Source organism: Lepisma saccharinum, chromosome 12 (assembly GCF_977018435.1).
Source record: "Lepisma saccharinum chromosome 12, izLepSacc3.1, whole genome shotgun sequence".
Lineage (NCBI taxonomy): Eukaryota > Metazoa > Arthropoda > Insecta > Zygentoma > Lepismatidae > Lepisma > Lepisma saccharinum.
Window position 1 is genome coordinate 38,034,871 of NC_139240.1, and position 26,695 is coordinate 38,061,565.

The 26,695-nt window shown below is 40.8% G+C and overlaps 1 protein-coding gene across 1 annotated transcript in view; it reads right to left on the reverse strand.

Annotated features, from left to right (window-relative positions):
- Window positions 1–19,429: 19,429 nt before the first annotated feature.
- The window catches only part of UQCR-C1 (Ubiquinol-cytochrome c reductase core protein 1), a 38,702-nt gene continuing 31,436 nt past the window's right edge, over window positions 19,430–26,695 (reverse strand). The window contains exons 6-7 of the mRNA XM_083132120.1: window positions 22,686–22,889; window positions 19,430–19,746 (exon numbers count right to left, since the gene is read on the reverse strand). Of these exons, the coding sequence (XP_082988246.1) occupies window positions 19,606–19,746; window positions 22,686–22,889 (345 nt within the window). The 3' untranslated portion in view covers window positions 19,430–19,605. The remainder of the gene's footprint in view (window positions 19,747–22,685; window positions 22,890–26,695) is intronic.

Below are 26,695 nucleotides of genomic sequence, written 5' to 3' on the forward strand. Positions count from 1 at the left end.
ACATATCGTATCGCAGTAGATAAATACAAAAAAATATATATTAAAAACTGAATCTTGAATCCTGTCATCGCATGAAATCTTTCATGTTTATTTTTTTATCAACGGAAATTAATTATATATACGTACATTATATTTTGATATTTCTATCTCCATCGCCTGACCATTACACATCTGTGCATTACACACTATCAAGAATAATTTAACTTTTCGACTTTACAGAGTGCTGGCAACAATGGCGTAATCACGGGAGGGCAATGAGAAAACTAGCCCCTTATCTGCCCTTACGAAAATGTTGATGTTTTGCCCATGAACACAAAAACAGTTATTTTTTATATTTGTATTATAATTATGTTATTTAATATTTTATTTTGCATTGGCTGAACACACCTTCCCTTCAAGAGTTGAAAAAGTGTATCTTCTATCTACTACCCCCAGAAGCAGTATGCCAACTACAGGCTTCGCCATAACTTCAACTAGCAACAGTAGCGTCACTGCTCCCACCCAGGGTTTCAAATGGAGTGGTGAATAGAATATTTGTCTATTGTTATGGGAGCCAGGGACGGCGACAGGGGTGGGCACGGTTGGGCAAGCGCCCACCCAAAAAATCCTGTGCCCACCCGATTGCCCACACAATCAAAAATCTCTAAGTACATATACTTGGGGATATGTCAATGTTTCAATAAATAATTGTATTCTGGTATTCATTACACGTATATTTTACTCATGAATATTATCTATACTAGAAATGTTCACATATCATCATCCCATAAAAAGCTGTCTTAACTTTGTCATTAGAAACAAACAAAAAAAAAATACTGGAGAACTTGTAACAAAATAAACTGTCATCAATTGAATACTTCTATGGTTAGAAGCAGCTAGTAGGTTTAGGAGGTGCAAAATTATGCAGGATATGGTCAAGATGAGATCAGGATTTAGGGTGACCTTGAGAGCTGCAGCTCTGGTCTTGCACTGGGGAAAATTGCTTGGAAAAGTACTGCATAAAGGAAAAAAAATAGGTACTTCGGATGTGATGAAAAATGTAGAAATACGTATAACTAACCACCACATGTAGCTTAGCGAAAAGTTATAACTGAAACTGTGGAGGGGATTGGGGTGAGATCTTTGTAAAACCCGGCCTGCGCATGTAATCTCTAAATAAACAATATTCTCCAGCAACACAATAAATTATTTCGACTTTTTAATTAGGTGTACATTGAAATTCCAGAAGTGTCTCTTTCTTTATTTCATTACAATGTTTACATACATGCCCTCTTCAAATATCTACGTGGTATAAAAACAACGACTTTGTATTCGTCCTACTAATAAATACTAGGGCCTCCACGATGGCGCAGTGGTAGCGTCGTTGCCTTGCAATCAAGGGGTCCCGGTTCGATACCCGGTGGAGGCACATAGTGGTTCGGATCCCAGTATAAACTGTAGGTCCAGTCCCGATTAGCCTTAGTGTGCACAAAGTGGACTTAAAACACCAAACCAAACCAAACTAATAAATACTAATAAGAAGTAATCACAATAATCACTACAATACCGAGGTGCATAAATTTTGATGTAACAGTTATGTGGGTTTGGAAGAAGTTACAGAATTATTGAATTGATAATAGCCTATCAGTTACGTAATCATGCAATTTTTCTTGTGATTAACTTACGTAGAATTAAAAGAAGAAAGGGGTTGGTAGGAGAGCTTTGTTTTGAGGGCGTCAGAGAACTAATCAATAACGATGAGAATGGTTTAAACTTTAGAAGCATCAGAGGTTCAGCCGAAAAGGTCAACAGAATCTGAAGATGCAGATGAAGTAAAGGAAAAAGGTGTCACGAAGTATCCATTAGAAAACTTTGTTTGTTTGTTTGTTTTTAAATCCACTTTTATGCTCAGATAGGCTAATCGGGACTAAACATACAGTTTAAAGTGGAGTCCGAACCAGTGTGCATTCTTCCACCAGGGGAGGGGGCAGCAGAAGCCAGAACCTCTTCATTATAAGGCGACAAGGTTATACCATTGGAGAAAAAAATATGCAGAAAGAACTCACAGGAAACGTGTCATTTTATCACCACAGAAGGTGCGTTCATTTAAGAGCGAGTGTGTATTCGCGATTAAAATTACCACCTGAGCGCTAGTATCGCTTCCAATATGGCCGCTCTAAGTAGGATAAATCTTTGTTTACATTCATCCGTAGTACAAAGTAGCAGCATGTTGTCATGACTATTATGGTACAAAACGTTTAAATTACGCATTAATTTTAATTATTGCGAATGCGATGTGAATTCCAAGTACTCTAACAAACGTGAAGCTGTACTGAGAACGAAGCATTTAATTATGATAGGCAAAAATAACACGGAAAATGCAGACGAAACTATGTATACGCACTGGTTGTCCAAAGCAGTGCTGTATCATCTGCACGTCATGTTGTAACTAGGCTTCTCGGAAATTATTTGAAAATAAAGGAATTGAAATTAGCCTGTACTTGAAAAGCTGGGACAGGAGAAAATTGCGAACATATCGTTGCAGTTCTTTCTCGAAAGAGAATGACTGGTTTAATAATAATATTCACGATTTCATGACCAGGCTATACTCACTGAAAAAGGACATCGTACTGAATGAAATAGTAACATTAGCAGGTCCACTTTTCTTTCTGGTTACATTTGACATTAATTCATTCTCAAACTATTTTCATTTTCTCTCTTAATCGACTTGCACCTGTTCCAAATTTCGCACATACGTAATACCGGCAATACATGGACGCATTGGGTAAGACGCTTCATGATTTTTCGAAAAAAAAAAGCTTTATTTATAAAGTACAATTTAAAACTTTACTTTCATGGTAATATATATTTATCTCTCGAAAAATAAAGTAAGCAGACTCGTGCATTCTTCGTAATTTCCTTGCCGGATTACAGTGTTATATCCCCCATACCAATCTTCTGTCAATTACGTTTTCGCTGATTTATTAACAAATTTCATTTTCTTGATTCCACGGGGTGGAAACGCATGAAAACTTTTAATTTGTTCTGACCCATAAAACGATTTAGAGCAAAAAAACCTGAACACTAGACCTTACTCTCTCGCATATTCCCAATGCTTTAAACGACTTCAACACAATGTATCCTACTTAGAGTACTTCCTGGAAATCCCACCAGATGGCATATCGGTTAATTTTAATCGCGAATTGCCAGAGACAAATATTTGAGACTTTCGGAAAACAACGTTATTGTTCACGGAGTTAGCTGCCTTGATCCAAGAATGAAACAATATGAAATTGAAACGACCACCTCACCTTTCGAAGTGGTATGAACTAATGAAACTCCACTTTTGGAAGAGTAAGTTGTTGCTGATTCGATTGATTTGTTCTATGTGAAGTCACTTTTCTGCTAATTTTTGGCTAATGGCGACAATGAGTTTCAATGGTGATTAGATGAAGTGACGAAGGGGGAAATCAAATACACGCAGACATTGACAACACCCTACAATTAAATTATTATTTTGACTGTGGTTCCAGGCGCCAGAGATTCGTTCACCTCCAAAGTTTCCAGGGTAAACTGGGCAGGATAGAGGTTAACATTTGAGCGCTTTCAAAAAGGTCGCCGCATACAACCCAAGTCATCTATGAAAAAGAGATGAAGTACCGGGTATGGTGATCAATTTAGATGAATTCCTTGTGTCCAAAATCACATTCTACAAAACGTAAACTATTTGTTACCTCAGGGCATGTGTTCATCTAACCATACGTGTGTTACTTCTCCTGCAGGAGTAACGAAGACTAACTTCAGAAAACGAATAGCAACTTAGCAAATAATCTCTTCAATTCTTAACAGATTTTTACTTTTGAGCGATGATTTGTCAAAATAGCCTTTCATAAGCCTTGGGATAATTTATGCAGAATGAAGAAAGAATGGTCTTTTTTTCCGCGCGCGTGTGTGTACATTCCCAATAAGACATTAATTTTAATCAAAATATTCAGTGCCGGCGATTTGGAGGAGCAAGGGGGGAGAGTTTCCCCCGCCACATTTAGCCACTTGTTGCACCCGCACTATGGCCTCTGAATGCTAAGACTTTTTTTTACCAAAAAAGTAAACTGTCCTTGCCCCTAGTTTTGGCACCCGATCGCCGTTACTGCAAACATACATTCAGATACATTTGTCAGTTGCAATAACCTTGTAAGCCAAGAAAAGTGAACATTAACCCCAAAGTTTCAGTCAAAAACTCATATGATGAAAATAAAATGATCAGGAACATGCATTTAAATTACGAGAAAGTAATTTATTTCTTCACCATTGTCTACCACAGCGGCGAATCGTGGCTTTTTTGGAGTATAGGAAGAAGTTATGGTAAACTGAGGAAGGTTTGAAAAATGAGTTCAATTACAGTCGCACAAATCGCTCGTACAGTCAACGGCAAAGAAAATAGTAGGTAAATTGTCCATCAATATTTTCATTACTCCTTATTCAACACCCTGTGTTGTTTTAAGGACTCAATTGCTGTTGATATAAAGCAAATGTTGTCCTCTGCTTAATGATGTTTTTACATCAATTCATGATCATCACATTGTGGAAAACGGACTGAATGAAAATGGTGATGGACAATGTGCCTACTATTTATTTTGCCGTTGGGTGTACTATCCATTGCATTTAGAATGTTACCTGCAGGCCCACGCACAAGGAAGGGCAAGGGGCCCTTGCCCTCTTGAACTATGATTTTTTTTAATGTGAACCTATAAAAACCAACGAAAATAGTATTGACGATAATTCATATTTTTCAAGGATTTCGATTTTCTCCTCTCTCCCTGTAGTGTGAATTGAGGATAATAATATGTGCTGCTTAAACTGAAATTATATTAAATGCGTCTAAATTGTGCTAGGATTTATTATTAATTACTTTTTTCGGATAACTGCAGTTTTAAGTTTAATTATGCATATACTTTTCAAGTTTTGAACTTGCGTTACTTATTATTCACTACACAAAATTGTGTAGAATGGCTCAACAAACGAAATGGGTTCAGCATAGAACTTGAAACTGTTTGAGAAAATGGTTTGTTTACCCCCAACCTTCTATCGATTTACTGCAGTAAAATCTCCTCGGGAACAAAATCGAGAGGATAAAGAAAAGATAGAGGATGGATCGTCGCATGGTTGTAAAAGCATGTGTGTCGCTGTGTATGCATACTCTCTTTAATTTGAAACAAGTCCGCTGGTGAAGTATAAATGAGACTTGGAAGTAATTTTATTTCTATTTCCTGAAAACTTATTCCTTTGAATTCGATTTTCCTCTCCCAGGGACTCGCGTTTGCAGATTATCACCCATCTGTCTGTAGGATGACCGCCGATATTCCTCAGCGAGTGGCAGCTAAGCCTGTGTGTCCAAATCGTCTTTGGGCTGCGGCTGGAAGGAGCAGCACCAATCGACCCTTGACAGTAGCTAATCTAGTCAATTGTACGTACATTGTGCTCATAATTTTATAATGCACATTATTATTATTAAACTCCTAAAAAGTAGAGAACTGGAAGCAAGTATAAATGAACTGTAGGAAGTTGCTCACTTCCTACATGGAGGAATCGCCCCTGGTCTACCATCACACTTTCTATCACTGTCGCCGGATATATAAAATTGAGTATGTGCCTTGTATTTTTTGCACTTCAAGGACAAAATGTGATGCAACCAATTCACATTTATTTCACTACATTGACATGAATGAAAGAATGTGAGTAGAATGTATGGCTGCGCAGACACAAACACTTCCTTGAAATAATTGTGTCCATCGGAGATAAAGAAGTGGAACAAGATGCGAGAATAGATTAGAAAAGAATGATAAACATTTAAAGAATGGAAGGAGAGAAAGTGAAAGGGAGAAAGAGGTAACAAGTTGAGAAAGAAAGATATAAGAAGGCATTAAAGAGTAAAAAAGTAAAGGGAAAAGAAGTGTAGGGAAATCGGGAGTGTACGAGAGGAGGGGATACATATACATATATGTCATACATACAGGTATATATTGCCTTACATTTATACCTGCCCACACTAATCTATCAATATACAGCTTCTGCCCACCCGGTAAAAAAATTCTGGCACCGCCCCTGTATGGGACTTACTGAAATTAATGGCATTATGTGAATGACATACAACGGCGATTGAGAGAGGAAGGGAGGTTGTCTGAGCTTGATACAAACGTCAAAAATTTTGCAAATTACCAAATAATGATATAACAGAGTAACATATAGTGGCGGCAATTAGGAAGCAGTCGTCCCCTGACTTTTTGCCACTTTTGCCCCTGCACTATGGCCTGTTAATGCTAAGCCTTGTCTACCAGGAAAAAATCAGCCTCTGTGAAAGATAGTTGTTCATTCGTTGTCTAATTTTATGTACAACTTAGTTTTCTTGTGCTTACATTCAATAATTTGATGTCTCATCACCATGCCTATGTTTTTATCATATTATTAGTGGCGGAGGATACAAAACAGTCTAAAGTAGCAACAGTTACTACAGGTTCTATTTAAAATATTGTCGCAGGCAGTGTATTTTTCAGTTATAGATGCACACAAGCCATGCAATCTCAAAGGAAGACACCTTAAAAATTCCAAACAAAATCACCCCTAGATGGGTGCAGGCAGTGGTGCCCAAAGAGGGGTGTGTGTTATAACTCACCCCTTGGCCCAGAATTTCTAAAAAAAAAAAAAAAATCAAAGATAGGAAAAGATGACAAAATGAGAGGCAACTACCAAAAAATGCATAGGCTATGTAACCCATCCCTTTTGAAAATACTGGGCACGCTACTGGGTGCAGGGTTATGAAGAAAATTTTTCACAAGAAAGCAAGGACATCTTAGATTATCATTCTGAAAATCCAATATTATATACATTAACAATAAATATTGTGGTGGTAATCAGGGCCTCTGATATATTGTGTGTCATTGTTCACTTCCTCTGAAACCATTTAGAACATAAAACATTGAATAAATCTTGAACTGTTCATTTGCCAGTTTCTACATACATATTGGCTGTACATTTCCACTCATTTTAAACAAAATGAGGGGCAATACCTACACAACACCTAACAAAGATAGCATTAAGCAATTCCCCCTTTATATATATAACAATTTCCCTTTAGCTCAGGAAAAGTTCTGAACAAAGGTTACAGCATATGGGACGGAGATGCTGTAAGCTTTGTTCATGAAGACGGTGGTTCTTTGAAATTAATACAAAAACCAATAAAAAAAACTTCAATCTACCTAGCCAGTCTAGCCATGAATTCTGTCGCACACTACTTTGTGAATAAGTTGGAGATGGTTTGAGATTTTTAAATTTCCTTTTACAATTAGCTTTCAAAATGACCACCGTCTGCCCTCACACAGGCTTGAAGTCTCTTGGGCCAGGTATCTATTGCAGTACCGATGGTCCCAATGGAAAAATCTGTCTGGTGATGCCAACGAGCAATGGTACATTTTTTGACAAATATTTGTAGCCCAGTATGTTTAAATCACGGCTAGCAGATGGCCATTCACCAGTGGAGTTGAAATCGTGTACGAGTCATTCCATGCAAAATCAACACAGCCCCCAACCTGGCCATCTCAGATTTTCATGAAATTTGGGGAGTTGAAACTATGCATGGAAGTTCGTAACTATGAAAATTTTTAGTTTCGTTTGTCTTGTAATTGTTAAATTATTCAAGGTCAAAGTTAGCATAAATTGCCCTTTTTGAGCCTGCTTAGCTATACTAAATATGCTGTAACTCCGCCACTATTTCGCCTAGGAAGCTCAAATAAAGCTTATTGTACAGGGAATTGACCAAGCTTTCCAGTGATATATAACAAGCCCACCTTTCGATAAAAATATAATTTTGTCACGTGATCTTGACCTTGAATATCTCAAAACACGTCATCACCAAAAATCGCGAAAAAAATATATTTGCTCCCTCATGCCATACTATAAAACATATCAAAAAATCATTCTGGGACTGCAATGGGACCAGAAGATACAAAATAATTAATGTGTGTAACTATGTGAAAAGCCTCATTACATGAACTATGACGAGTCAAAAGTCTTTTAACACCCACTACAAAATGTAAAGGAGTTATCCTGGTCATGAAAGAAATAGGTTAGGCACAGGGAGATCTCTAGCTGTGTGTTTCAAGATCAGGTCCGGCATAGTGTTGACCACCATATTGAATTCAACGCAAAAACTTCAAAGGAAAGGGGGTAATGTAATATATCAAATCAGGCTAGAATTTCACGAGAACTGAAGCAGCGATGGTTTTTCCAACTTATCTTTAGCCAGCAAAAAGTTATATGCATATCTTTCACTTACGAGATATGCACATTATAATGTTGTCAATATTAATGTGAGCACACTTGTTGACGTCTCTCACACTAGCATAGAACATTTGACAATGTAGCAGGTGCAACATCATGGCAAGCAGCAACTATGCCTTCTCTCAGATGGTCAATATCAGGGACTTTTAGTGCATGCACGATTCTCTTCAAATGTTTCTGAAGATAAAAGTCCTCCTAAGATGTTAGATCTGGGGAATGTGCAGGCCTTTTAATAGATCCCCGTCTGCCCATCAATTTACCTAGAAATTTACCATGAAGAAATTGCCAAAATGTTCACATAGTGTGGTCACACAATGTCCTGTTTCTAAACTCTGGAAAAGTGCCATATCCTGTAAGCAAGGATGAAAAACCTGTTCACTTAACACATCCAAGAAGCCCTCACCATTTAAGGTTCCATTGTTGAAAATGGACCAACCATTCCCCTTCTCCATACACTATACCACATAATTAGCTTACCAGCAACAACCATTCGGCTGGGATCTGTCTACTGTAGATTATCAAATCACAGGTATTACATATACTTTTTATTAACTTTACCGTGAACATAAAAATTAGCCTCGTCACTGAAAATTTTTAATTCCAAAGGAAGTGTCACGTAATTGTTTGAGATACTTTTCCCAATATTCTCCACTATTCAAGTATTTGGTGAATGTTGCTGATTAAAATCATATGCAATGGTGCATATACTTCTTTCTCTCCCAAGATGTCAGCATGATCTTGACGAGTTCCTAACATGTTAGGAGCATTCTTAATACTTTGTTTTTAACACCTCGAAAAGGAGGAAATGGTTACAAGCATGCAGTATTAACTTTTTGCTGGTTAAAGATACTTTGGAAAAACCTTCGCCGTTTCATTTCTCGTGAAGTTCTAGCCTGATTTGTATATCACTTCACACCCTTTTGCTTTGAATTCAATATGGCGGTCAACAATGTGCCGGACTTGCGCTGGACACAAATAGCTAGGGATCTCAGTGCCTAACCTATTTGTTTCATGACCAGGATAACTCCTTTACATTTTGTAGAGGGTCTTAAGGGACTTTTGACTGGTCATAATTCATGTAATGGGGCTTTTATCAGTCACATAGTTACACATATTATTTTGTATCTTCTGATCCCATTGCAGTCCCAGATGATTTTTTGATATGTTTTAGAGTATGGCATGAGGAACCAAATATATTTTTTTCACGATTTTTGGTTACGACGTTTTTTGAGGTATTCACGGTCAAGGTCACGTGATAAAATTATATTTTTATCGAAAGGTAGGCTTGTTATATATCACTGGAAAGCTTATTCAATTCCCTGTACAATAAGCTTTATTTGAGCTTCCTAGGCAAAATAGTGGCAGAGTTACAGCACATTTAGTATAGCTAAGCGGGCTCAAAAAGGGCAATTTCTGATAACTTTGACCTTGAATGATTTAACAATTAAAAGACGCACGAGACTAAAAATGTTCATAGTTACCAACTTCCATGCATAGTTTAAACTCCCCAAATTTCATGAAAATCGGAGATGGTCAGGTTGGAAATTGCACATATCTGTGTTGATTTGGCATGGAATGACTCGTACTTAGCCTCCAGTCACTGTTGCATCATCCTCACCTTATCAGCTAGGTCAGAATCTTGCTGGAATCTCCAGGGTTGTCAAAGATGTCTTGGTTCTACCGTATCATGATGGGGTCCAGGACATTTCCACACACACTTTGCCACTTGGCATTTACAACTCTCTCCCGTGGTAAGCACTTTCTTATCAGTGAAAAGAATCCGATGATGCCTACTGTAGCCCTACCGCTACATTAGCAATCTCTTCTTCAGTCTCCTCTGCTTCTCAGTTGTCTCATCAGGAAATGCCCATTACTCTGCTGGTCAGATGAGTACATGGTTTTCATTAAATACCCTGGACATTGATAGTGGCATGCCATTATCACCTTCTTCCGGATGGGATTTCAGAGGACAGAAGCACTGGTGTTCGTAAAGTGCAAAGTCAACCAAATTGAAGGGAATCCTTCATACTACCAGTGCCAGTGAATCTCTGGAATGTCCGACATACAAATTTGCTGACCTTCAGGGTTTTTAGGCTCTGAAAAATCTGTGACTTTCAAACTCAATGCAGAGCATTTACTGATTCTCCCTGACAGCAGGATGTACAGTCCAAGCCAAAAGTTTGTGACACAATTTATGGCTAGATTAGGTATGCAATACTTACACCACATTTACCATGCCAACCATGAATTTTCATTTTGTGTCGTTATTCTCATTATTATTTATTGTCCTTGAAAGTGTAGGCATAAGGTATGGGACTTGAGAAAAGGGTATATTTTATGAGTTTATAACCAACCAAAGGTTGGGTATACATCCCCAATACATACAGGCAGCACTCCACTCCAACCAAAGTACAAGGCCAATTCAATTCAGGTAAAATTAATAGGAATATACATTCCCAGATATGTTAAGATTAACAGAAATTAGGCCTAATTAGTAAAAGTATGATAAAACATCAAAATATTAAGTAAATAATAAGCCCCAGACCAAAATTCATTGGTTATCAAAAAGACATCCTTCTTTTGGACAAACAGAATTCAGAGAGCACATGTTGTTTTTCATGCAAATTTTTTATTAATACAGATATTTTCAGGATAACATTTGTGCAAGCACAAATTAACTTGCTTTCCCTGAAAATAAGTCCAAACCACAAGTATATGTGCAAACAAACCACAAAAACATCAAAAAATCGATGTTTTTGGACAAAAGACAATCGGTCTCACAGCACCAGAGCCATCTGGTGAGAGTCAGTGGAACTAGCCCTGACTGGACTGCCATCTATTGGGCTTCTCAAGGTACTTGATGAAAGCAAGCAACCCGAGGTGCTGTGAACCAATCAGATGGCTTCATGGGCGTGGCTACCAGACAAGGAGACTGTGATAGCTTCTAACATGTGAGGAAGCCATCTTGATTCGACTTGGTGTAAAGAGTAGGTGCAGTTGACATCGCTCTAAGTTTTGGCCCAGTGTAGGCCAGTGGAGAGAGTACAAAGGAGCAGCCATTGTGTTCTAACATGTGGAATATCCACTAAGTGATGGGAAATAGCCCTGTAGTGGATAATATGGACGAATTACAGCACTTAAAGTACCTTAAAGTGCATGGAACCCATATCCATGAAAATTCGGAAATTTTCAATACCACATGGTCAGAACAATGAGCCATCAGGAAACCATGATGTCTTTGTATCCAAAGACATCCACGATTATTAGGCCCATCCTTGGTGATATAGCTCCCTGAAACAGTTCATGTGCAAGCCAACATCCATATGCCTTAAGATACCGCTATATTTTTAGTGTAAAGTCGCAGAAAATCTCCCCATTTACAGTTGGAGTGATAAGTGTTGTGTGGTCAGGCCCATGTGTGATGAGGTGAATGCAGGATATGTAAGTACCATGCTTTTTGTTACCCATTTTGTTGGTTCATATGTAAAAACACTCTTATAAGTTTGTGAAGTGCTTGTATATATTTAACTGTGATAACGTCAGAATATTAAATGTGTCTTTCCAACATCTGGATTTATCAATTCATATTTGGGCGGGTAAGTCCGGGAAGCGTACTTCTCGCTCCGGAAAAAATAGGCTGAAAGTCCCTATGATAAACCAGCAATCACTCCTCGGAATGGATGCTGGTTTATTGGGGACATCCTCCATGTTAATGGTCACTGGAGGACAGCGTAGAGCTGCACGGGGATAGGTGTGTCCAGGTTGCATAGCCAGGTAGTTTTGAGGGTTCAATGAAGCCCAAGGTGGGTGAGTAGGTTAGGTTCATCCTTCCTACCACTCGGCAACGTAACCTGGAGGCACGTATCCCTGGACCAGCCGCGTAGACAAAGCCATTTCATTTCATTTCATTTGTTTTGTCTTTGGTGCGTCTCGCCCGCGGATCGCAAGATTATGAGACTCAGAACCGGCACTCCCCAAATATGAATACCAGATCAAGGTCGTTGGAACGGCCAGCAGGTCGTGGGTTCCCACCCAACGGTAGTGCAAGTACCATGAATAACCCCCAGCTTGACCTCATTGTAGCAATGCTCCAGGAGCAAGCGAAAGTCTCTGAAAATGTTAGTCAGAAACTTGAGGCACAAGGTCAGAAACTTGATGCGCAAGGTCAGAAATTTGAGGCACAAGGTCAGAAACTTGATGCGCAAGGTCAGAAACTTGATGCGCAAGGTCAGAAACTTGATGCGCAGGGTCAGAAAATTGATGCTCAGGGTAGGGAATTTGCCAAGGCATCGGCGGAAGTAAATCGGAAACTTGAAGCCGTAAGGACGGAATTCCAGGCCAGACTGGACTCCATCCACAATGCCACCACAAAGACCTCAGAACTGTTAACTAAGCAAGTAGCGACCAACACCAATAGAATTAACCAAATAGAGATCCAATGTAATGACCTAGAGTTAAGATTAGGTAGGGATTTTACACAAGTGTCAGGTCAAATTTCGCAACTGAGGGAACTCGTTGGCGAAGTGCAAGGCGGTGACAATCAGACCACCACAGCTCAGATTCTAGGGAGGTTAGATGCCCTAGAAAACATTTGCAGAGAGCTCACTTGCAGTGACCACATGGTCACGATCGAGAACAGGGTTCTCGAGCAAGTGAGGAAGGAAATGCCGAACTGTCAGGCGGAAGGCCGCAGATCGCATGAATGCATTTCCGAGGGCCAAGTCACTGAGCAGCGCACCTCCTCACAACAAAGGGTTGGTGAGGAGCAGCTGCCAGCAGAACAAAGGTCTGACGATGCAAGCCTGATGAGGATTCTTGCTTGCCTGGAAGGGATGGAGAGACGAATCACTCAGTCCGCCCTTCCACTTACGTCAGCCACCATGCCCGTCTCACCTGCACGGAATGTGTCTGTACACCATGCCTTGCACAAAGCCAAACGAAGACCTAAGGGTTACGAAAGCTCTGACCAGAGTAGTGGCTATGTGTCTCCCCCGAACAAGTACCACCCACTTGGTAACTCCCCGGAGTCCAACTCCGAAAGCTCGGATGCCGAAGTCCGCAGCCAGAGGAAGCGGAAGAACCGGAGGAGGAACAAGAGCAAACCTAGGGTTAGGTTTGCTGATCTCAAACAGCTCCCAACCTTTAACGGGCAGGGGAACAGGCTGGCCTCCGATTTTGTGCAGGAGTTTGAGAGAGATCTCACTCTCCTGGAGGTAGATTTGGCGGATGCCCTCCAAATAATCTCGTTCTGTCTACGGGACGAGGCAGGGCAGTGGTACGAGAGGAACGAACGAAAGTTCAAGTCCTACTCGGATTTCAGAAGGCAGTTCCTCTCATATTTCCAAGGGGATGGGTGGAGAGCTTCTTCCCTTGCGAAGGCTCTCAACGAAAGGTACAACCCATCCCAGCACAGATCAGTGCACAAATATTTCTGGCGCCAAGTCAAAATGATTAGGCTTGCGTTGCCAGAAATCGCCGACAACCAGGTTTTCACCCATGTTGTGCAACAGCTGCCACGTAGCTTGAAGGACCAGCTAATCCTGGCACCCTTCGTCTCTCTTCAGGAGGTGGCCAACTCCATACTTCGGTATGAGAGTGTGCAAGTGCCACAATATCCTGAGAGGGAAGTTACAAGGCCAGCACGACCCAATTACGGGAAAACCACGACTCGCATTAACCGGACCTATGTGAGTCGTGGTCAGGGTGAAGCGAGCGGTTCGTCCAAAAAGGAGGACGCTCACATGTGCAAGTCTGCGAGGGGCTCCCGGCCTAAGGAGTACCCAAACAGAACCAAGGTAGACCGGAGTAAGGGTAGAACGTTCCAACGTAAGAGTTCCGCCAGCTCACACGGGTCTTCCGAGCATCTCGCTGAGGTGCATCCAAATGTGCACAACCAGGGAAACTAGGTAGGCAACGTCCTGACGTGGGGAAGGGCGATGCCAAACCTAAACCTGTCCCACAATGTTCAGATTCATGCAAGCACACTCCACTGATAAATCAATATCAGGCAGTGGGTGATTCAATGTTGTCACGTCTTGCGCAAAGAAAATTCGGGTATCCTGTCCAAAGAGACAGTGATGGTAATTACCACATCGGACTTTGCATATCTGGACAAACCTCAGCGCAGTTGCTCAGTGCTTTGAGAAGGGAAAAGTGTGTACATAAAAATGTGTTATTAATGGTATCCACAAATGATATGCTCCGAGGGAAGGACACCAACCAGGTGTTCCGGAACCTCCAGGATATCATTTACACCCTAAAGAGGAAAGGTGGTCAGAAGGTCATTGTTCTGACTCCTCCACCAGTTCCCAGGTTAGCCAATGAGAACCGACACAGGTTCTGGGCCATGTACGATTCATTAATTGCAAAGATATTATCCCTTGATGATAATAGCAATGTAAGGGTTCTGGATTCCTCATCGAAATTTGTGCACAAGGGCCAAGAAATGAACATGTCGCTGTTCGAAGAAACCATGGGTTACGGTCAAAACATGAGACCCGACCTGGTTCACTTCAGCCCACGAGGTATGGATGCCATACTGAATGCTCTCGATGAGGTAAAATGGTTCACCAAACCAGGTCACACACCCAAGGGTAAACAAATGGAATCTCAACAGAGCGAGATGAATGCCATTCTGCCCTATGAGCAACCCTCGGGAAACTAGCCTGTGCTATTCTCGCTGGGGGTGATGGTGGCCAGGGTGTAACAATTCCTACTCGGTTAGTAAATATGGAATTTAATAGTGAGGAAACTCATTGATATATGTTTTGTACATTTTTCACTTCCCCAAAGAATCATAGTAGACAATGGTCCCCAGTTAGGGCCAAGCAATTCACTCAGGAACCCAGTTATGGAACACTTCCATATTCCTACAGGTGAACAAACCGAATGGGATCAGCAATTGTTCATGGCTGTATCCCGGACGGCCGAAAGGCGAAGCAAAGCCAACAATAAGGTAAATGAATCACAGCAAAACAGGACTGTGATCAAAGTGTATGATTTAGTTTTTCTTAAATCCCATCTCCAAAGCAAAGCTCTAGAGGGACAGACCCACAAATTGTTCCACACCTTCTTCGGTCCATTAGTTTGTAGTGATCAGGTGACAGATAACATATTTAATCTCGTTCATTGTGTTAGCGGTAAGAGCCTACCCAACCAACATGTGAATAACATGAAGTTGTGGAGGTGTAGCTATAAGGTGTATAGTCATTACATTGAGATGCTCAGACTACTACATCCAGTGTTAGCATCGAGAGTACCTCAAAGAAGTTAATTCAAGCCAAGGGGCCTCTGAATTCAACGAGGACTCAACCTCAATCCCGACGGGGTGCAGCCGTTTCCCTACGACTTGCTTTGTCTGTTGGTAAGACGAGTAACTGCGCACAAATGGCTCCACCCTCGTACCCTTGTGATACTTCCCCATGGAAACTGTAGATGTCTGCTCGTCAGCTCTACGTTTCTTCCTAAACCCGATATCAGTAGGACCTAGGAGAGAAGTACGCGACGGTACGGCTCCTGCGCTATAGTATTAGTCGCATAAGAGGTATTGGTATCCCTCTAGCGCATCCAGGGTAAGACGCACGGATAGGAGTGTACAACAGGTACAAGATGAGGAGAAAAAGCTACACATTATTTGAACACTAGTATTAATATATGTTAAAGGTCAGAGGTTTTGTGGATGAGGTTCGGTCTGGTCTGTGACATTCACCCATTTGTACATAGGGTAGAAAAATTTATGTCAAGATCGTGTAAGGGATTATTTTATCATTGTATGCAAAAGTCAATTTCATTGTTGTATACAAAAGCCTATTTCATTGCTGTGTACAAAAGTATTATTTCATTGTTGTGTACAAAAGTATTACCTCAGTATTATATGCCAAGGCAATTTCATTGTGGTATAAAGGGTAATTTCATTGTTGTCTACCAAGACCATTTCTTTGTGGGACACAAAAGTGAGTCCAACCATCATATAGAGATTTATTTCCCTATGAGTGCAAATCTACGCTAGATCACTCACTACCAATCAAGCAAAATGTTGTTTAGTAATCATTGGGTATTTGCACTACCGATGGGTTGGGTTCGACCAAACCAGGGTTAGCGGTAATAGATATGCAAGTACCCCCAAACATATAGGGCTGTTTAAGAGGAACAACCCAAAACCAACAAGGGTAAGGTCAAAGCCTGCGTGTGAAGTGGGGCCAGTGAGTACATCACTCCAACTCCCCCTCAGTGTCACCACAAAATCCCGGAGCACACATACAAAAGTGCATGGTGTCATAGGCAGAAGCAGACCCCCAAGCATATTATGCCAGGAACCAGAGACAATCTTTTCAGCGTTCCAGCAATATGGGAAGCAGGGAGCGTGTCAGGGGTTCGTAATCGAACATTGACATCCAGAAACGAACCACCATGACAATCCGACAGACTTCACACAAGGAGTGTATTCCACAGATAGTTCACAATCCCAATGGGCAGCCAGGTCGAAGCATTGTTCCGCCAAGCGAGCAACAAAAACATTTACTGGCAACGGATGCTGCGCAAAGCCAGGCGACAGCGAGCTCCACCTAAGGAGATACTGAAGAACAATGGTGAGGTGACCAAACGTGGACCACATACCAAGGTGTATAGTGAACATTTCTTCAAAGTACTGCACCCTCAAGTGAATGAGGGGCAGAGACATTAGATACATATCTAAAAACTATTATGCAGCTTAGGTCGAGTACAAAAACTGTATTCAGTGCGACAAAAAGCAGACATTATAACATGAACATCTATTGAGAACTTTTTAAGTGTGTGTTATATTAACCATGTATATACCGTCTAGGAAATCGTTCGATATATCGGACAGAACAATATCTCAAACATATATCCAAGTGACGGACAAGAATAATTGCAAATTTATTTTTCTTTCATGTATATGTTCTTTTCGGACCAGCGAGGTCATAACAATTCAGTGTGTATATAAATATTTTGTGTATGTATTTGGGTATAGTGTAGTAAAGGGTAAAGAAAAATGATCCGCTTCACGTATCCTTTTTCTTTTTCCCGAGGGCCCGGGATATGTATAACCAACCAAAGGTTGGGTATACATCCCCAATACATACAGGCAGCACTCCACTCCAACCAAAGTACAAGGCCAATTCAATTCAGGTAAAATTAATAGGAATATACATTCCCAGATATGTTAAGATTAACAGAAATTAGGCCTAATTAGTAAAAGTATGATAAAACATCAAAATATTAAGTAAATAATAAGCCCCAGACCAAAATTCATTGGTTATCAAAAAGACATCCTTCTTTTGGACAAACAGAATTCAGAGAGCACATGTTGTTTTTCATGCAAATTTTTTATTAATACAGATATTTTCAGGATAACATTTGTGCAAGCACAAATTAACTTGCTTTCCCTGAAAATAAGTCCAAACCACAAGTATATGTGCAAACAAACCACAAAAACATCAAAAAATCGATGTTTTTGGACAAAAGACAATCGGTCTCACAGCACCAGAGCCATCTGGTGAGAGTCAGTGGAACTAGCCCTGACTGGACTGCCATCTATTGGGCTTCTCAAGGTACTTGATGAAAGCAAGCAACCCGAGGTGCTGTGAACCAATCAGATGGCTTCATGGGCGTGGCTACCAGACAAGGAGACTGTGATAGCTTCTAACATGTGAGGAAGCCATCTTGATTCGACTTGGTGTAAAGAGTAGGTGCAGTTGACATCGCTCTAAGTTTTGGCCCAGTGTAGGCCAGTGGAGAGAGTACAAAGGAGCAGCCATTGTGTTCTAACATGTGGAATATCCACTAAGTGATGGGAAATAGCCCTGTAGTGGATAATATGGACGAATTACAGCACTTAAAGTACCTTAAAGTGCATGGAACCCATATCCATGAAAATTCGGAAATTTTCAATACCACATGGTCAGAACAATGAGCCATCAGGAAACCATGATGTCTTTGTATCCAAAGACATCCACGATTATTAGGCCCATCCTTGGTGATATAGCTCCCTGAAACAGTTCATGTGCAAGCCAACATCCATATGCCTTAAGATACCGCTATATTTTTAGTGTAAAGTCGCAGAAAATCTCCCCATTTACAGTTGGAGTGATAAGTGTTGTGTGGTCAGGCCCATGTGTGATGAGGTGAATGCAGGATATGTAAGTACCATGCTTTTTGTTACCCATTTTGTTGGTTCATATGTAAAAACACTCTTATAAGTTTGTGAAGTGCTTGTATATATTTAACTGTGATAACGTCAGAATATTAAATGTGTCTTTCCAACATCTGGATTTATCAATTCATATTTGGGCGGGTAAGTCCGGGAAGCGTACTTCTCGCTCCGGAAAAAATAGGCTGAAAGTCCCTATGATAAACCAGCAATCACTCCTCGGAATGGATGCTGGTCTATTGGGGACATCCTCCATGTTAATGGTCACTGGAGGACAGCGTAGAGCTGCACGGGGATAGGTGTGTCCAGGTTGCATAGCCAGGTAGTTTTGAGGGTTCAATGAAGCCCAAGGTGGGTGAGTAGGTTAGGTTCATCCTTCCTACCACTCGGCAACGTAAGCTGGAGGCACGTATCCCTGGACCAGCCGCGTAGACAAAGCCATTTCATTTCATTTCATTTGTTTTGTCTTTGGTGCGTCTCGCCCGCGGATCGCAAGTTTGTAACTCAAGAAATACATTTAATGGAAAAATTTGGTGCAACATCACATCAAGTCCAAACAAACTTGTCATGCTGTGATCTGGGAACTGCAGTTAATAGGTGGGGCTCGAACAGCACATGAGGTTAATGTGCTCCGAGCAGCTATTATGGCATCGGCATGGCAATTGAGCTTCAGAACTGGAATGGCCCCATTTTCTTTAAAAAATTATGGTTTCTCCAGTTATTCTTTACCTTATACCCTGTAAGGTACATGTAATATATATAACAAGCTATTCTCCAATCTTGCACATCACAATTTTATGTTACCCCTTGCAATGGAAAATCCAATGCTATAACATATGGAAACACCACGTGACATTTGTTTGGACTCAATCTTGTTCAGTTGTTTGCTGGTGACTTCACTGTAGTTGGTTAGATGAACAGAAACAATGACAACATGCAGAATGTTTTTTTCATAATTTTATTTTGTACAGTGTCGAACTTCATAGCATATAAACAGTAAATTTATGTACACAAGAAACACCTATAACATAACTAAATGTCCAGAATCACATTAAGTTTCTTTCAATCTCTTTTTTATTTAAAACTATCATAATTTATTTATTGTGTAGAACTGACTGAATCTACAATCTAATCCAGTACATGGATGAGCGAATTCTGTTGTACTCTGGCAAATTCTCTACAGGTCCTACTGCAGCAACAGCTGGGCAACGGTCATAGATGTACTTCATGCAAACATCCCGGACATTCTGGGCAGTCACAGACTAAAAATAAAATATTGTTTTTGTGATTCAAGGGCGGGACTATGCACAAAGTATCTAATTTATGCTATTCAAGCAAATGTAAAAATAATACAGGGTGATTCTTTACTTACAAGACCCTGGAAAATGCAAATATCTCAAAGCATACAAACAAGGTGCATTCAATAAATAAAAAGAAAAGTAGTAAAAACCATCTATAATACGACCGTGATTGTTATATTGTGAAGGCATCTGTAAGCTACCTGCGGCTGGCAAGCCTGCCTCGCGCACGGGATGCTGGGTAACAGTTGCACAAGATGCCGGCACCCTTACAGGAGTGCTCCAAGCTGGAGCAGCAAAGTGTCGTGAGATTCATGAAACCGATAGAAATTCATTGCCAGATGACAGTTCAGTACGGTGACAACTGTATGACTCGATCATAAGTGTACGAATGAGCTGAGAAGTTCAAACAGGGCATAACCAGTGTTGAAGATCCCTCTCTTTCAGGTCGCTCTGTCACTGCAGTCACTCAAAGCAACATGGCTCAAGTGGAGGACTTGACACGGGAGAACCGGCGTATTACTGTCAGTGAAATTGCTTCCCAGATGGAAATAAGTAAAGGATCAACCAACCATATCAGTCATGACATACTGAGGTTCAGGAAAGTGTGTGCGAGGTGGGTTCCGAAATGAAGGAGACACGTGTTGATGTGTATAGGGAGCTTTTTTGCCATCATGAAGCTGATGGTGAGGCATTTCTTCATCGTGTTGTCACTAGAGATGAAAGTTGGGTTCATTTCTATGAACCAGAACGTAAGAGGACAACAATGGAATGGCAACATCCTTCGTTCCCCAGACCGAAGAAGGTGCATACTGAACGGAGTGATGGAAAGGTCATGTTAACTTTGTTTTGGGGCCAATTCTTGAACATGCCCTGATGTCATAATATAAACAGTACCACCTACTCCAACCTTTTGCACAAAAAACTGAAACCAGCCATTCTGCAGAAATGACATGGTCTGGTGTCCACTGGTGTGCTTTTCCTCCATGACAATGCGAGACCACACACTCCTAGTCAGATATGGCCATTTGACTTCGGCCTCCGAGTTGAAGGTCGGCCATCGACATCCAACTCTGCCTCCGGCCTCAGCCTCCGAACTACATATTGGCCTCACATGGCCTCAGCCTCTGACCTTCAACTCGGCCTCGGCCTCTGACCTCCAACTCGGCCTCACAGGGCATCAGCCTCCAAGCTCAAGTTTGGCCTCCAGACTCATGAAGCTGAACATCTCTGGTCTGAACTGACAAGAAGTTGCCCAATTTCTTCTACAGTTCTTGGGAAATTCTGTGTGTGTTAAGAGAAGGGGCTAATGATTACACAATATTAATAATCATGTTAGATTTAACATAGAATTTTACGAGGTATCGAACGTGTCTATATTTTCACTTTCTTCAGAACATAAGCACCTCAGTTATAGTCTGCTGTCCTCATGTTTCCAAACAGAGGTGGTGAACAGGAGCATACTTTCCTTTCCAGGAGGCACGCGACAACGACTGTACAATTTCTGGATGTGGTTTCTAGATAGTCCAGACGTTACAGTCTTTCTTTCCAGAATACACTAGAAATAACATGACAAAAGTAAAACAGAGAAAAAGGAACAGATGCACCCTACGCGATAGACAGCCAAGCGAGATGCCAACTAAAGGAATGCAACCTACCCTTGAGGCCAAAAATCCCCTCTGGCATGGCTGATATCAACAACAGGTAGAAGGTGGGCTTCCTTTCTGAAGGACAAATATAGTTTCACAAAGTACAAACTTCATAAAAAATCCCGTAGTACAATCCATTGGAAGCGAGATGCAGATCGGATTCTGCTATCGTGTATTGAGAGCTGTTCATTTGATTTGCTTGCAAGGCCCAACCTCCAGCCTCACACAGCCTCAGCCTCTGAACTCTCTCGGCCTCAGCCTCCAAGCTGAAAGTCAGCCTCACAGGGCCTAATCCTCCAAGTTCAAGGTTGGCCTCTGGCCTCACATGGCCTCGACCTCCAACTCTGCCTCAGCCTCCAAGCTCAAGGTCAGCATATGGCCTCACACAGCCTCAGCCTCCAAACTCCAACTCGGCCTCATGAGGCCCAGCCTCTGGAGGCTGGACATCTCTGCTGGCAGTGTCACATTGTCGACCACCCAGGACCTAAAGTTTGACCCTCCATATTTGCCCAATCTCGCTCGCACCTTCCGATTTCTACACCTTTGGCCCACTGAAAGATGGACTAAATGGATCAAGGTTCCAAAATGACAACAAAGTCCAGTCAGTGGAGCATGAGTGGTTTTGCACACGTACAAAAGATTTTCTCCCCTGTGGAATCAGTGCCCTTATCAATCTGATATAATCTGATAAATTCTGGAATACCAGAGGATGCATGAATCAAATTCTGTAAAGATATTTAGGTAGTCCTCCACTGCTTATTCTGTAGAACAGTGGTTCCGTGACTGGCTTACAGTAGTGCCACGAAAAGTTCCAATATTTTCACTGAAATGACACTTACCTGTTAGTCTACACATGGTTTTAGATATGATTGTTCAAAATATGTGCTTATTTAGTACGTTTTACATATATAATGTTTCTGAATTTGAAATATATGTTCATTTTCAAACTTTACGCAAGCTACCTAACCACACTAACTGAGCGTTGCAAGTGTTAGATAGGCCTACATTCTGACTTGGGCACAGTGGAAAAATCTTGAAACACTAAGGGTGCGACATGAAACAAAAAAGTTTGATTTGATTTGATTCGATTTGTTGTTTTAAGTCCACTTTATACACAGTAAGGCTAATCGGGATTGGACCTACAGTTTAAAGTGGGATCCGAACCACTTGTGCCTCCACCGGATATTGAACCCGGGACCACAAAAATGTTTGGGAACCCCTGCTGTAGAAAATTAATTTACAATTAACACCAACCTCAATTCTTGTTTCTAACTCGTGCAGGGGGATGCGCCTGCCATAGCAGAGCATCTGTCGCCCAATGTCCTCGCAGATCGGAGTGGTTCCATCCAACTGCAGCAGCATGTTTGTCTTCAGAAGGTTCCTGGCTCTTGCAACTTCAAATTCAGTCACGGATGTACACAGCTTCATCCATTCGGTTTGAACATTGAACAACATATCCTGAAAAGGAACACAATAAAATCACTTAATTGTATGAACATTTCTGTTATTTTGGAGGAGACCTAGAGGAAAATTTGAAAAATTCACAAAATTCTAAATGAATCTAACACATTGTTGATTTTAACAGTGAATATCATCCAACTGATAACTGTGACAAACAACACACTTTCTACTGTGTTGTGATTCTAGCAACACGAAGAATCAAAGTTGATCACATAAAATTGATGAACAGTCATTCAGAATGTCTAGACCAGGAAATAAAAGCAGAACATTCTATGAAAAAATCGTGAGTCGATCATTCAATACCGCTCCCAACAATAATATTTGGATTTTTTAAAAAAACAAACATATTTGACAGTAATGTCACAAGATTCATCTATTATACGGTATTTGCACATATTCAGAATGGATAAGATAAAAATTTTATGTCCACAGAATATATGTACCTTATGTTGAGAGATTTCAAGTTAGGTGGAGTATAAATGCTGAATACAGTCGTCTCTGCATTCATTAATACGTGAAAAAGTTGCTAGATGGCACTGGCTTTTCTACATGAAAAACCACAAGTTCTAAAGTTACGTCTTATATGTCTGTTATTTGAATAATAAAAATAATTTCATTGTTAATTAAACATCATTGTTAAATGTTTCGTTTCTAAATATAACAATTCTTAAGTTTCTCAAAATATATACAGAAAAGTTTGTGTCGGCGTATGCTAAGGGATAATTTGGGTCAAATTTGAGTTGACTGGATTCCGCAAACTATACACGAACAATGATGTAAAATAATCTTCAGTATATCACACTTTTATGATTTTACGAAAGGTGATTATTAAAAAATAGTAATGTTCGAAGTATACACAGGGATCCTTAACACACTTACCAATGTAAATTTTTATATATCAAAAGCATTCAGTGGTTTGCCAGTTAGGCAGTTGATAAAAGTGTTGTACAAAAAGGGGGGAAAGAACTTTGTGGTCCCGCAAGAAAAGATGGAGCACAAGGTGGTATGTGAATAGTGTCCAGAGATAGAAATCCTGTAGTATTTGCGTTTGTGTGGCATATGGATGTTCATGACGCCTTGTCCTTCTACTGTGAAACTATGGAGAACAGTTTAACGTACGTGTGAGATATGGTATGTTAGCTGCACAACCGGAAATACGTGATGCAAGGTATGGAAAGTCACTGTCCCTGAACTCCCCACCACGCCATGGAGATAAGCTGGATTTTATCTTCAACTGTCGCATGAGCTCATTATAATATACACGTTAGGTAGATCTACCATTTTCACGATGAGTACTTATTGCATGCTTGCAAGTGCACTGTGTGTTGCGCGGAAGATCAGGGAAACACTCGTTCTAAACAACGTGGTTTGAACACGATGGCGGGCAATGCCATTACTGTGAAAATTTGGTTTTTCATATACTAAGGATGTGAAATTAGTCCAAAATACTCTGTAAAGTTTTAAATTAACGTAATTGTTAATGAACGTTTCCTATATCCCAGTTTTGATGTGGGATAATGTATTTTTACGTTCCAACTTGTGTCAAGGTCACATGCCCTTATATGGGAATGTTTGTAGCTGGTAAAGACAATACAGGCTAGTTTTTCTCGGGTTGTATAGTTATGCACAACAGAAGTTGACTTATTATGATTTGGTCGAGTTATAAAAGTGCCACATTTTATTAGATACATATTCTGCTTTGAAAAACATATCTGATATTTTATTTTTGGTAGCAACATATGAATATTGTAGCCCAACATTTACTACCATTTGTGAATTTGAGTTTGAGTATGTGTTGTAACAAGGTGTTGTTACAAAACAAAACATATCCTCAGGTGAAAATAAATAAGTTGGTACTCTTGAAGCTTAAATATCGGCTGTTATTTACAAGATCACAGATATTTTATTTCTCCTTCTTTTATGAAAAAATAATACAAGAAAATTCATACTGCACGCTGATGGCAGGATTGCAATTTGTTTATGATAATAAATGTGATCAATAATATTTCAGAGTACCATTTCATCCCTTGAATATACACCAAGGTTGCTCAGTATAATGTTGCATGTATCAGTGTACTAATTATTGTTCATTCCTTCTAGGAGGGGGAATTCTGAGTGTGTACTGGCCATGAAAACTAACGTGGTTAAGCTTATGGAACAAGGTTGCTATGCAACTTAAGGACAAAAGGGGAATTTGAAACATACTTGACCCACTTTTGCCCTCTCATTAAATCAGTACCTTTAAAGCATAATTACATTAAGATCTGTATAAAATAGGCCTCGGTGGCTCAGTCGGTAACGCGTCGTCTGACTACCATGCTAAAGGTCCCGAGTTCGATCCCCGGCCGGTTCAAATCCGGGAACTTTTCTAACGTTGGAAGTGGCCCCGGCGCCCACCCAGCATCGAATAACATGGGTACCTGGGGGAAACCCTGGGGGGTAAAGGCAGTCAGGGGCATGGTGCTGATCACATCACCCCCACTCACGACCGGATCAAGAAAGTGTGGGGCGTTACACCCACAACCCCTATATGCCTTCATGGCATGGTGCTAAACACAGGGGAACACTTTACCTTTTTCTTTACCTTTTCTGTATAAAATAAATCATTAAAATCAGATTTGCCAAATAATGTGCATATATGAAGGGCATATACAAATTAAGGATAAGCTGGAATTCTGAAGTTTTGCGATATATATATATATATATGAGGCTGCTTACGTGAGATTTAGAAGATTTCACACTTCCGCATTGCACAATTTAATAGTTCAATCCTATTAATTTCGAAGATCCACTGTCTTCATTCACAAAAGGTTACGGCGTTTTTAAACCACGTTTACCGCAACCATCATGAATATATGAGGTTGGTCCAGAAAGTGTGCCACAGTACTACAGGAAAATTAAACAAGTTATATTGTGTGTAGTCATTTACACACTGAAGTTGAATTTAATTGGTACTTGACATAGAAAATATCATTTCCCAAATTTGAATTTATTTTATTTTTAATATATATATATAAATCGAAGGAGAAAGGAAACACAGCGGACAGTGAAAAAATTCAAAATTTTCGTCGGTGTGAGACGAAATAGACGGAACCGGAAGTTGGGGCCCTGCAAAGTTGCCAGGTCTTCATCGAAGAAGAAGTGGTGCGTACAACGAAAAAAACACTGTTTCATCACCAGGCTCATCGAAAACTGCGAGTGTGTGGGATGGGATGGCTTGGGAGGGAGGGTGGAGTGAGGTGGGGGCCTTACTGGGTGGCTTTGTTTAGGCCAGGTGGAGTGGTTGCACTCATGGCCGATATATAGGCCCTCTCTCATCTTTTGCGAACAGAGGTGTTGGCTGGTTGGGGTAGGAGATGAATGATCGCTACCCGGAAGCAGTCGTTGAAACGGATGTTGTGGTGGTTGGTGTGGACGGCGACAGTGAAGTCCAGGTTGTGGGTGGAGGAGCGGTGGTTATTGATGCGGAAGTTGAGGGCCGTTGATATTGATATATTTCCCGACAAGCCCAGAGTGGTTTTCAAACACCCCCCCCCCCCCAACACCTCCACAACATTCTGGTCTACAACACTCCTTCACCACACAACCAACACCCCCCTGCCCACAAATGCAACCGCCCTAAGTGCAAAACCTGCCCCATCCTCATTACCTCTCACACCCTCCAGGTGCACACGGCCACTGGCAAATTTAACCTCCATCCCAAAGGGACCTGCCATGCCTCAAACCTGATCTACATCCTCGCCTCCAAAATCTGTGGTGATTTTTACCTCGGGGAAACATCAACGGCCCTGAACCTCCGCATC